This window comes from Cygnus atratus, chromosome Z (genome assembly GCF_013377495.2).
Source record: "Cygnus atratus isolate AKBS03 ecotype Queensland, Australia chromosome Z, CAtr_DNAZoo_HiC_assembly, whole genome shotgun sequence".
Classification (NCBI taxonomy): Eukaryota; Metazoa; Chordata; class Aves; order Anseriformes; family Anatidae; genus Cygnus; species Cygnus atratus.
This window is the reverse complement of record NC_066396.1, coordinates 29,916,192-29,930,253: the sequence shown is the minus strand read 5'-3', so window position 1 is coordinate 29,930,253 and position 14,062 is coordinate 29,916,192. Positions and strand designations below refer to the sequence as shown.

General features: G+C 36.1%; 1 protein-coding gene across 3 annotated transcripts in view; it reads right to left on the bottom strand.

The window, feature by feature from the left end:
• RIC1 (RIC1 homolog, RAB6A GEF complex partner 1) overlaps positions 1-14,062 on the bottom strand; it is a 48,860-nt gene that overhangs the window by 16,351 nt on the left and 18,447 nt on the right. The window contains exons 4-12 of one of the 3 annotated variants that reach the window (XM_035567664.2): positions 7,445-7,552; positions 6,611-6,753; positions 6,174-6,310; positions 4,991-5,082; positions 3,653-3,741; positions 2,536-2,680; positions 2,013-2,061; positions 734-886; positions 225-428 (exon numbers count right to left, since the gene is read on the bottom strand). In XM_035567664.2, the coding sequence (XP_035423557.1) occupies positions 225-428; positions 734-886; positions 2,013-2,061; positions 2,536-2,680; positions 3,653-3,741; positions 4,991-5,082; positions 6,174-6,310; positions 6,611-6,753; positions 7,445-7,552 (1,120 nt within the window). The remainder of the gene's footprint in view (positions 1-224; positions 429-733; positions 887-2,012; positions 2,062-2,535; positions 2,681-3,652; positions 3,742-4,990; positions 5,083-6,173; positions 6,311-6,610; positions 6,754-7,444; positions 7,553-14,062) is intronic. The other 2 variants (XM_035567666.2, XM_035567665.2) reach the window with 2 other exon arrangements.

Below are 14,062 nucleotides of genomic sequence, written 5' to 3'. Positions count from 1 at the left end.
TTCTTATTAGCTAGACTGCAACACAAGGTTGAGATGGTCAACATTCCTTTACCATTTGGCAATAAAAAGAAGCTGTACCAGTCAAAACCCAGAATGAAATAAAAAGGCAACAATTTCACAATAAAGAAAAAAGGTATGGCAGAGAGTGGTAAGATTAGCTGCAAATTCCAGCCCCATAAACTCCAGCAAGCTCAGAACACACATAGGCAACCAGTGAGAATTACCTGTACGACATGCCAATGCCGGTGTCCTAGTAAAGTGCTTAAACCCTGAGAATCTAAATTGCCATCTGAAAATGGACCTCTCTCCCTGGTAGGTTTATGTTCAGAGTGTGCTGAAGTATTTCTGGGGTTCTGGGCCTGTGTTGCATCTCCACAGTTCAAATACAAGCGATCTTCTCCTTGCAGAAGGACTTGTTCCTGGTTACTCTTTTAAAAATAAAAGACCAAAAAATGCCAAATAAACCTTCACCTCCATGTACAGGGGGAAAAAAAAAAAGAAATTATCACTGTATTAAAAGTTAATTTAAACAACATGAAAAATAGGTATTAAGGCAGTTTTTAATCTTTATATCGCTGTATACCAATAGGTTTTATTACATTAGTGCATGCCAATATTTTCAAAGTATGATTTTAAGATTTTATGATAAAATCAATCTAACAAAAATAACTAAGAAAATCACCACTAACAACAACAGAAAGAAAACAAACAAACGAAAAAACAATACCCTTACCATACAAGGATTAACAGTGAGTGCACTCTTGATGAAATGAAACTGCAGAATACCAAACTGTTGAGGTTCATTTTTTGCATCTCTGTCAGGCTTAGTGTTTTGAGAAGAATTCCCATCAATGACCCACAGATGATACCCTTCTGAACCCCAGGTCTGAAAGCAAAATAATAAAAAAACAACAGCGTTCATTCTTAGTATTACAGGCAAAGGCCAAGAAAAGGCTTTGTGTGCATACTTGATGATCAGGCGTAATACATGAAAATCATCAGCTGTCCCCTCTTCCCTCAATCCAATATTTGTGTTAGGAAGAATAGTAAAAGCATCTTACTCATTAAATGCAATAAAGCCAAATAAAGCCAGTTTGCTTTTCTGAAAATCTTCCTTAGAATGGGTTGGGTTGGAAGGGAACTTAAAGACCATCTAATTCCAACCTCCTCCCATGGGCAGGGACACCTCCCACCAGACCAGGTCACCCAAAGCCCCATCCAGCCTGGCCTTGAACACTTCCAGGGATGGGGCACCCACAGCTTCTCTGGGCAACCTGCTCCAGTGCCTCACCACCCTGATAGTGAAGAATTTTCTCTTAATATCCAATCTTAAATCTCCCCTCTTTTAGTTTAAAGCCATTCCCCCTTGTACTATTACTATGCTCCCTGACAGAGTCCCTCCCCAGTTTTCCTGTAGACCCCCTTTAGGTCCTGGAAGGCTGCTGTAAGGTCTCCCCAGAGCCTTCTCTTCGCCAGGCCGAAGAACTCCCAACTCCCTCAGCCTGTCATCCTAGGAGAGATGCTCCAGCCCTTTGATCATCCTCATTGCCCTCCTCTGGACTTGTTCTAGTAGGTCCATGTTCTTCTTGTGCTGGGACCCCCAGGACTGAATGCAGAACTCCAGGTGGGGTCTCACAAGAACAGAGTAGAGGGGGAGAATCACCTCCCTTGACCTGCTAGCAACACTGCCTTTGATGCAGACCAGGTTTTGGCTGACTTTCTGGGCTGCCATTGCACACTGCCAGCTCATGTTGAAATTCTCATCAACCAGCACCCCCCAGGCCCTTCTCCTCAGGGCTGCTCTCAATCCATTCTCTGCCCAACCTGCAATTGTGCTTGGGATTGTCCCAGCCCAGATGTGGGACCTTGCATTTGGCTCTGTAGAAAATCATGAGGTACCACCTCCCCACCTCCCAAGCCTGTCCAGGTCCCTCTAGAATTATTTTACTAAAAATAATTTTAAAAAATAACAAGCACTCTCCTGTTACAGTATTTTTTACATTTATATTTACCATAGAACTGATCTTTAGAGGGTCCTTTTTAGTACCATCAGACTGATACCTTAAAAACAGAACAAAAGTTTGAGTTTAGTATTACTTCAAAATAAGAATATCTTCCTACCTTTCTGTTGTCATTTGATGCCATATTTTTACCCTACCTCTAACTAAAAAGCATAAAAGGCAAAGCAATTGTCAGGTGTCTGCAGTAAACCGTCTGAATTTTGATTTGTGTGTTGGCAATTTTTCAACAAATACATACTGGTACTAAAGGAATTTTAATAATATTTGCCTGTAGAGGCCTAGCTTTAGGGTAATTTGCCTTTATGGCCAAAAGAGATCACTACAAAAAGAAGATAATACAATTTTGTTTATTTTCAAATGATCTCTTCCTAAACATCATTCAATGACTCATACATCTACAGAATTACAATAGAAAGAGATAAAAAAATAATTTCTAATTATGTATATTTTAATTAGAAAAATAATTTTTCCTAATAAAGCATTTTACAATTTCATTAGAGAAAGATATACTCACGCAAAATCACCTCCTAAAGTACAGATAAGCTGAGCACCAAAAACACTCCATAAAGACAAGCCTCCACATTCCCAGGTCACCATAACAACACAGCTATCAGGTGACCATCTGATTAGTTTAACAGGTCCTGTTTTATTCCAAATATCTGTTTAAAAACAGACAGCAAAATACCATGTGAAAAATGTCATGTCCTTCAACTGCTCTCATCTTAAGAGTAGAAACAAAAATATACAGAAGTAAGTACTTGATTTTTCAATAACTTTTTGCTGCATTCATTGAAATGAATGAGCAGCAAATTAAGAATTCACATTTTCTTTCAAATGTTTGGTTTCATAGAAAACTAAAAGCACATGAAAACAGGCTAAAAATACACTGTGCTATAACATAACTATGTAACTGCAATTCTGCTAACACAGTATTTAGGAGAAAAATTTTATAGCCACTCTTGAAACCTCTTACTTTGGCACTTTGCTGGACTATAAAACTTTTATTTACTGATTTTTATTTATTTATTGTTAAGTCACAGATTTTCAACTGAGGATGAAATTTACCCCTTTATACATTCCTTGCTCACAAGTCAGCAATACTTATCACTACACTACATGCAAAATTCATTGAATTTTTGTTCACTGCAGTTCAGGCAAGGGATTGATGGATTACTTTAAAACACTTGTAATTTTGGGACCCTGTACATGAGTTGTTTCAAGTTGACTACTGCCTATTTTAAACCTCTATTACACTCATTATCAGTTTTGACAATCTCATTTTCCTTGATAAATCATGGAAAAGTAATCCAAAGACTGTATGTGGGAACTACAGAGACCTGCAATACTTAAATAGGCACCACATGACAGCAGCATGATCCGTAACCTGCTAACTCAGATACAGAATCAAACCAAACCAAAAAACTCACAGATGAAACACATCCAAATGACAGTTAAAAGCAAGGAGCAAAAAGAGCAAATGTACAAGAGTAAATTACAACAAGTGCAAGAGTAAACAACTAATGCTGTCAGTGATAACAGAAACAACAAATAGTTGTTAACTAGTAAAAGAAAATTGTTCTCTGTTCTTCCCCAAAAACAGCTGGAAAATTCTAGCAATAAAATTAGCTCACCAGGATATTGTTTTGGTGTCAGCTCCAATTTATGAGAAAATTGCATGGCTCCAGTGGTGGTATCTATTGTATAAACCTGCACAGAGCCACTGAAAGAGATTACACATGCTTTAGATTACAAACCATTTGGATTTCTCATCAGTTTCAAGATGTTAATAAAAGCTGTTTCATGTTATCTGAGAGCAGTGTTCCCACTCTCAGAACACAGTTCACTCTTTACTTTATATACACACACGTTATAAAAATAATTTTAAAAATTTGTCAATGCAGATAACACAACTTTTAGGCTGGATTAATTTTGATAAAAGCCAAGGACTTTTATAAATATCCACTTGTCCTTCTAAAATAGGAATAAAAAAATTAATACCTTAATTTTTATGTCTGTTATTTTCTCACTTGTGCAAAACTCATCCAGAACAGATATACTATGCCAAGTAACACTCATAGCACTTTACAAAACATATTTGTAAGATGTATTTAATAAGGCAGTGGAGGACCTGAAAAGCCAATCTTATGATAACCAAGACTATATTTTCTGAAAACATCCATGTATACACAATCCACATGTTTCATAGCGTCTAACCGTGACAATCCACATAAACAAACTCATTTTTACTAGGTGCTAAAGTTTCATCAGGAGCCTAGAAGTAAAAAAAAAATTATTACAGTAACTATTTTTCAAAGGCAAACACCAGCATACTGTGTTGTTACTATAACTGAGAATACTATTTCATCAGACAGTTGAAGACTAAACCATGTAGATCATCACATCTTATGAAATGCTCTGAAAAACAAATAATACTTTTAAAAAGCTGCACTCAAAACTATCTGGAACAGTATTATATAGGAGGAAGTGTCTTGAAGGAGCAGTAAATCAAACACTACAACTACATTTTTTCAAGTTTAATTTAAAAATATTCCTAGTTATTCAAATAGGCATCATTTTTCCTGACCAAAAGAGATCACTCTGTCAGCTGTGCATGAAGTGCTACTTTTTGTCCAGTATTATTATGATTAACAGCTTAAAATTGACTTTATAATCCTGCTTTGAAATTAACTGGGACAGTAACACATTTCCAGTCCTCGCTACTGGTCCAACCACTTTTTTTTCTCCTCCCCAGAGCAGAAAAAAGCATCAACTGCAATTTCAAGCAGGCATTTAAAAAAAAAAAAAAAACACCACTTTCCTTCTAATTTCTTGGCACAGCAGATCATCCTAGGAAGACTGACCATTTTCATCTCTAAAGCTTTTGCAACACAAGTTGCTAAGAATAAATTAGTACTTGTGTTTTACAAGGAAAGACTTTTCCCCCATTGAACCAGTCTTGCAAAACTTACTTGGCACATCCAAATGCCATTAGTCTGTATTTGTTATTCACTGCCACACAAGTTCCATCAATCACATCTTGTGCCCAAACACCATGGAGCTGCTGTAAAGAAAGGAAGTCAAAAGATTTGGGGTTCAACAGTGCTTTTACTCATGCTAGCCACTTTCTATCCACATGCTACCTATGCACACGATATAACAGATTTGCCACTTGACCTTCATCACTGGTGTAAATTTCAATTTCAGATAACAACATTAACTGACATGCTTCAGAAGAACAGTTTACCTATGTACTTGCATCCTTCTGTATTTTTTTTTTTTTATTATTAGGAACAGTGAAACCAATTTTATATGCAATAGTTTTTGTTCATCACAGCTCTGAATAACCAAAGCAAGTCAATATTTATAAGGCAAGTGTATCCTTGTACCATCTAAAAACTGGTAGGTGGTACCAAGGACAGAGGCAAAACAAAAACCAGAAAAATAAATTCCCATCTCCAACAAATGAAACTGCAATATTTTAAGAGTGTGAAGGAATTTGGGACTGAGTACACAAATTCTTATGTTTTTTTTTTTTTGGTAATTAAAATAAATAGAATGGTTCAGTTGGAAGGGACCTCAAGAGATCATCTAGTCCAACTGCCTGACCACTTTGTGTGTAACCAAAAGTGGAAGAGATTGAATGCTAAAATGTAGTATGGTTTGTAGGCTGAATTACAGGTAAGAAAGTGCTTAGCTTAGAAAAGTTTCCATCAAAAAATTCTGAAACATGCTTGTCACTATGAGAAGAGTTAGACTTAATTACAGCTGAAAGCTAGAAATAGCACCTATGATACTTTGCCATAGGAGGAACCACTTTGTATAACTATACCAGTGGCTGGTAAACAGGAAGTCTGTCACAGAAATAGTAGTAAGACCTCAGAACTATGATGACATTCTGAGACAATGAACAATTAGAAATTAAATCTACTACTAATTATGTTCTCCCATAGACATGTACTAGCCCTAAAAAAATCTAGTTCAAACTATGGTATGAAATACAGTGCTGTTTCTATGTTCTCTCAAACTTTTGTTATCTTTTTTTATTTCTTTGTAGCTGAACATAAGTTAAAATGGAAAGCTAACTGGAATGCAGAGACCAGGGGAAAAATATCTGTTGAAGAATGTGTGCTAGAAATACTAAAGGAAATATACCTCAGCAGTGAATCTACTTGACATTGGTGTAATGAAACCAACTCTGCCATCATTAAAAACAACAGCAAAACCATCAAGTGTGGCACAGTATTCCATATCTCTGATGTAAACATCTTCAAAGCCCAAAAATGAACCTGCTGAGAAAATACCAGTAATTTAAAAATACATTAACATCGTGATATTGAAAGCCAACAGACTTTTCAGTTGTTTACATGCTACTTCACAGCAAAAGCTAATTTAAACTGGCTACTTTGTCCACATTTACAAAAGGCAATTTTTTCTCATCTCTGTTTGAGAACAGATTGAATTTTATATTACACAGTATTTCTCCAATAGCTTAAGATCACAAAAACAAACAAAAAGCCACAAACCACCAAAGAAACCACAAATGGCCACAAAACAAATAAACCAAAAAAAGGAGAACAAAACAAACCTACCTCGAGAAGACTGCAGATCCACAGAAAATGGAACTGTACACAGGTTGATGGCCTTCCTTCCATTGGTCATACCATCCCAGTGAACAAGATGGAGAAATCCATCAGCAGTAGCAACAAGTAGATCCTCTAACATGGACTGCAAACTAACAAATGTATTTGTCATTCTCTAAAAATCTCTATCTCAAATCCATGTCACAGATTTATCAATTAGCGTAACAAACACTACACAGCTGCCTTTTCTATAATGAATAACTTGAGAAGTTACACCAAATAAGTTATAACCTAAGTGTGTAAACCCTTTATACAATAAGGTATCAAGTATGTAAAATACAGTGTCTTTGTTTTTCTCTAGAAATCAGAAATCATGAGCAGGCCTGTATTGTCAGAATAATTGTTCAGCTAGTACACAAACCACTGAAGATCATTTTCATGCTTTTGATAGGGAATAGGGAAGGCAATCACCACAAAAAAATGAAACTTTTTCAGAAAAAAATGGGGATCATCTGCAAACAGCTGGAGAAACGTTAAAATTCTGCCTACAGTTTTGCTCTGATGTACCTATATTTCCATGAAATCTCTAATCCATACTTTGAGCCCAAGTACAGTAACATTTATAGTAATATAATGTAATACTGAACATAAACATAGCCTCTTCTTCATGCTTCTACATACAAACAGTACCAGCACAGGCAAACACAAAGAAATAATTCCTAAACAGCAATATACTTTCCCAACTTCTTAGGCTTATGAGAAGGTTTTTTCAATCCCCTTCCCGTTTTTAATAAGAAACTTCCGCAGGGAGAAATATTCTAAACACGTGATTATTGAGCATACCTTGTGATAGAAGCTTGCAGATCCAGCACTTTCTTCATTTCTAGATTTAAAGAAGGAGCACATTGCTCTTCTTTATAATGTGGTGTTCCCTTGAGATGTGGGCTTCCTCTAAAAACACAGAAAATATTAAAATTGAAACAAGATGGCAGTCAAAAAAGGTAAGTGTTAGTTTTCCATTTCTCACTGACTTTTTACTTTATATTCACCTACAACCTGCCACAAGGAACACTTGATATATAGAAAGTAATCGTAGTGGAAAAAGCTTAATCATCCTATATGCCTAAAAGGAGTAAGTAAGCAAAATAAGACAATGAACTAATCTAATGCCCACAGATGGTACACTTGCCTTAAACATTAAATTATTAAAATGTTTGGTTTGCATTTCAAAAGAAAATTCATTGCAAAATACAATTGACTTAAAAAAAAAAAAGCCTTCATGGAAGCTAGCTATCATGGATTGATAGAAGGCCTGAAACATACAAAAGTTGAGTAGTTAATACCAGCACTGTGGATCTTTTTCTAATGGCCCTACATTTCTTCTACACTGAGTCCAGAGGAGGGTCATGAGGATTACCAAAGGGCTAGAGCACACCTCCTACGAAGACAGGGTGAGGAAGTTGGGGTTGTTCAATCTGGAGAAGAGAAGGCTCTGGGGAGACCTTACAGTGGCCTTCCAGGACCTAAACGGGGCCTACAGGAAAGCTGAGGAGGGAGTCTTTGTCAGGGAGTGTAGTGATAGGACAAGGGGGAATGGCTTTAAACTAAAAGAGGGGAGATTTAAATTGGATATTAAGAGAAAATTCTTCACTATCAGGGTGGTGAGGCACTGGAGCAGGTTACCCAGAGAAGCTGTGGGTGCCCCATCCCTGGAAGTGTTCAAGGTCAGGCTGGATGGGGCTTTGGGTGACCTGGTCTGGTGAGAGGTGTCCCTTCCCATGGCAGTGGGTTAGAACTGGGTGGGCTTTAAGGTCCTTTCCAAACCCAACCATTCTATGATTCTGTGATTCTTGTACATTTCTGAGACCGAACCCATCTGATCTGGCTTGGCATCTTCTAGAATCAAGAGCTTTCTCAGATTAAAAATATAGTATACAGAATTAATTTCTCCACATCTGTCACTATCTGCAAAGGTATCATCCTGAAGGTTGGAGAAGGGGACAGAACACACCCAGAAACCCCCAGGTACTTGAATGCATGCCTTTCAATCTATGCAGACATACACGTCCAGACAGTATAGTCCCAAGCAACACAAAAGGACTGCAGCTTATCAAGAGTCATTGTTACAACTGAATTTTGTAATGAAACCAAAAAAGGTGAGAGAAAACCGTTGTGTAACATTTCACTCTTACTGTTATGTATATGTAACACACCACGTAACATGAATCTTGTAACTCACTGAGGTACGTAATGAAGTATAAACTCTGTTTCTGCAGAACACAAATTGTAAAACCAGAATGGGAACACCACAGTTCAAGACATTTTTTGCTGAAAGAGAAACTTCCATGGGGGCAGGGTTTTTTTTCTTTAAACATCTTTGATAAAAATAGTTCGTAAGACTATTTGAATGTTTTCAATTTCATGCGCTAGTTTCAGCCAATTTGTTACAAGCTGCAGAGAATATCTTTTGCGACTGTGCCCCTATTGTCACGACTGAAACTCAGAATGTCAGTATTTTAGTTCATTACCTATGGTTACGTCAAATTCATCAATTCAACCTAAACCCTTACTATGGGTTCAGGGTGTATACAATCCAAAGTACGCTGTGTTCATACAGTTCACATCTGCATGAGTCAGCCTTACTAGTTAAGCTACTTTGACCTTTAAATGAAGAACGTGCTCTGCTGACGAAGGCAGGAAGGAATGTTTGGTCTGCATTGCCACATCAGCATCTGCTACCGTTGTATCCAAATTTTAAGTAACTCTTTTACACAAGAATTGAGAGGAATGGACACATCAGGGTGACCAACTAGCTGCATATTGAAACAAATGTAATTATTTCACTTCTATTCTTATTTCAGTACCTATGTAAAAACACTGTCATAAAGGTAACAAGATTGTACTTGAAACGACAGGGAAGAAATTTTAAGTGAAAAATCTTTTGTCTGTCCCTTAGGTTCGGAGTTCATTCTTAATTCCCATATGCAGCTGAAGGGTTGTCAAAACCTCATGTTTTGATACTTCATTCATTCAATTTAAAGATATTGGCCACATCTGACCACATCATTGGCCATAACTAAACCTTTGAATAAGTCTATGCTCAACTCTGAGTGCTAAGACTGTCCCATTGCACCCCGAAACAAAAAAAATATTTTTTTTTTTTAAAAAAAGATCATCAGTTCCTACTATTCAATTTAAGAGATGCTTGGGAAATAATTGACAGTCTTTATTGGAAAAGATGTTAACAGCTGAAAGCATATTAAAACATATTAAAAGATAAAAACATGAACAGTTCTGAAACAACTTTAAAAAAAATTGCACTATGAGCTCTGACTTCCTTACAACTTTAGCCTTCTGACCTCTAAACCTATGTATCTCCACCAGATATTGCAGCCAGCCACCAGCAGAAGATGAAATATGTCCAGCTTAATCCACAGCTATATGCACACAGATTACCAGAAGCTGGACAAAACTTTAGAGAGAGCATATGGAAACAACTATAAAGAATGAGGAAGGGTTTAGAAAGGTAATTCTCTATACAGCCTTTTCTACCAAAATGAGTAATAATATGTTTCTGTGGTTTGAGAATAATAACCAGCTAGCATATTAATCAACTATTCATTTTCAAAAGTGAAATGGTTTAACAAATTATCCAGTTTCAAAGATTTCTTGATGACATTTTAATCCTCCTGAACCACATCCTGGGCTAGTAAGTGCCATAATGTTTAATAAAAATTCTGCAACTAATCTAGTTTTAAATACACATTATCCAACCAAAGCCAAAATCATCTTTGTTGTTTTAATAGAGAAAAACCACACAGTTAAGTTTTAGCACAAACTTAACTCCCAAGAAAAATTATTTAGTAAGTCAATTAACTGTACACCTCATCAGTTACCCATGCAGAGTTGAAAGTTCAGAACATTTGTACACTCTAATCTTAAGTCCACTGAATCAGGAAAAAAAGTCCTCAACTGATGAGGTAATTTATGGCACCTATAAACAGACTTATTATAGGAAAGAAGAAAGGTTTGAAAAATGCCAAAAAAAAGTAGGACATGAATACTCTAACCAGACACATAAGCAACAACACAAGAATGTAAACTGGCATATGAACTCTAACTTGTTCAAGTACCCATGGTGGTTAGAATACAGCATCCATTTTTAAGCTTATTAGCCACATAAAGTTTGTGGTTTTTTTTCTCTCTTTGTTTTGTTTGTTTGTTTTAAGACAAGAATATCCTCAGCATTAAGCGACTGCACACTCTTCACTGACAAATCTTACATCAATCTCTTTGCCAAAATTCTAAACAGAAGTAATTAACAGATCAATACAGGGAAGCCTCTGTTGTGATGCTGTTGCATATCTCTTCCCTATGAAGCAATTTATGCAGTATCTGTACAAATTCCTTTGGGAACTCCTCAAAGAAATATTACCATACCTTGCCACAACTTAAAATGTTACAAACATCCTTGTGTGCACTGCCACTTTTCTTAAGTGTATCACATGTGGACATTAATGTCCAGGTTATATTTTACCATTCTATTATTTTATACATCCATATTCTTCATGTTTTATTTTGTTGTAATTTTAGTAATATGGTGGTAAAATTAAGAGTGAACTAATTGAAGCAGGAAGCATCCCAGGACGTGGGCTAATAGCCAATACTTGATTCTCTTCCAAGTCTGCTACGAACTGGAGCAAAGATTTTAAGAGCTGGAATAGCTGCAGACTATTTTGGCTCAATTTAAAAAACAATTATTGTTTTTTATCTGTTTTTAGTGTCCTGCTTGATTTGTTAGTCTAAGTTTTCACTAAGCATTCTCTCCAAGAACAAGCAAGTCCTAGCCAAATATAAGCAGAGTCAGAAATATTCCCTTCAAGAGAACAATTTCAACTCCTAACACTCCTAAAAATCTTAGAATTTGACATACAAACAAAACCAATAATAACAAAAACAAAACTAACAAAAAAAATACAATTACCACCACTATCAAGTGACTCCAGCTGAAGTGTAAAAAGCTTCCCTTTTAATCTGGAAAAAATACTCAGAATTCACGCAGAACGCTGCATTTCTGACATATTACTTCTAAGACATTAAACTAATTTTAGCTTTTATATAAAATGTGCATAACGTTGAACCAGTCAGTTCCTTAACCCTTACATTATCTACAACTAGATACAATACAATATCAAGTACATTTGAAACCAGTTAAACTTCAAAAGGTATAAAACACCTAAAATTTAAAAGGAATTGCTCATTCTTAAAGTATTTAATGAATTCTCAATTTCATAAGATTTATGCCCTCAGGTATTGATAGAACGAATTTAGAATGTTTTGTAGGCTCCAGCTTCTCTAATCTTGAATTCCAACACTTTCATTAAAATGCCAAATTTCAGAATATAAAGACCATTACAGTAGGTTGATAAGAAAAGGAGGAAGTCATGCTAAATGGGCATTTTTCAACAGGAAATCAATTTTCCTAGATTCCAGTCCCTGTCTGGTTTTAAACAAACAGTAGCAGCAAGGAAGGAGTTTTTTTTTTCCCCCAGTCTTACTTTCCAAAAATCTGGTTATTTTTACATGACTAAAAGACATGTGAAGGCAGAGATTCTTGCATTCATACACAACTAGATTTTAGTCCCAATTCACACCTTAGCTCTTCTACTAAGCCTGTGTTGATTAAACTGGAAGAGAGACTTGGCCCTAAAAAAAAAGTGTCATAATCAGATATACTGCAATGTGTATTGAGGTATAAGCAGCAGAAGTGTTTCTGTCACTTCCCACTACTTCCCATGCAGCTTTTTTTTTTTTAGGCATTTGTTCAAGCTGTACCAGCAAAAAAATTTTGCATGCATAATTATGGTTTACACAATAACTGTATGCTGGATTAGTTCTGTTAACATTTCAATTACAGGCAAACTCTTCTAGATTATCTTGATCAACAGCCATATATCATAACAATTTTACATATAAAAAAATTCAAATTGTAAGGACTGTATCTCTCTCCCACAGGGATGAAAGAGGTGATTTTTATTTTCAGTGACTCTTTTGGTCCATTTCTTCAAGTGAAGGCTAAACCATTATTTGGACATTTCAACTATCAAGTAAATTCTTAAGCAATTCTTTCAAAAATACTAATGCTTTATAAAGCTGTAACCTTACCGCACCTATCAGTGTCCCAAAACAGAGGAATGCAAAAACCTGAAGTTGAGAAAGTTTATCGTATATATTAGCACCTGTTTTTTTTTTTTACATTCTTTATTTACTTTCAGTAAGATATGTGTGTTTTTTTATATGAGAGCTAAGCTGACAGAATAATTTGAACACAACATTTCTTATTTTTTTCATCTGTATGGGATCAAAAGTAAACACAAGCTCAACTTCAGAATACTGCTTAAGCAAGAACGTCTTGCTTCAGGATTCTGGTGAAGAGCTGAGGATGTTGCTGGTATATATTTCCAGTACACCACAATCTCATTATGTTTAGCTGCAACACATAAGAGTTCTTTTCAAGCTGAAGGTGTGTTAAGAGTTTTGCTTTTATTTTTTTTAGCCATGATGTTTATCCTCTATGACTCAGTCAGAACTGGCCATTATTACTTAAAGAAAGAATACTGAAAATCTGGCGTCATTCTGTTTACAAAATGTTAGTAGATGTGGACAGATCATCAACACTAAGCAGATTTTCAGAATTTTACAAACTACAGCAAGTCCATCTCTTAGGAGCACTGACACAAGTGTGCCCATTAGCTAGAAACAAAACAGAACTGATAATATTCTATAACATCACTTAACTTTCCAGTATGTTGCGTAGGTAGCCAAAGAGAAAGAGGTAGAGGAAAAGGAAAAAAACACTTTACCTAATATATGCAAAGTGTGCGGACCTACAATTGAACCTGTTTTTCATCCATTTCACTGTTTCTAATGACTTGTTTCTAGCATCTGATAAGACACAGTCCTATCATACCCATCATATAAGGACAGCCTTAAATCTTCCTTATACTTTGCAAAAATCACCACCCTTCCACTCACAGATAACTTATACAGGTAACTATGTAAGACAGAGCTGGACAAGCCAGAATTAATATCCGCATGACAGCTAAAACAAAACAAGCAATTCGTTCATCATGAACTAAAGAGAATCTTCACTCAAGTATCACTGCTAAATCCTGCTAAAAAACAAAGCTGTAATGACTGCTTCCTTGCACTCATTGCTACTTCAAGGTCACCAGTTTCTAATACCAGCCCTCTATTGTATTATATGAGAGCCTGTAAGCTAAGCTACTAGAATCTAGGGAAGGTAAAGAAAGGAGAGAGGCGGGTTTAGTTTCCCCATGGGGTCAACAACCTAGCTTGCCTTAAGGCTCAGCTGCATAATGACTACTGCCAACATAAAAGGAAGGAGCCAAGAACACCCTGCCACAGTGGGAGAAAACAGTAAGATGACCCCTTTCATAC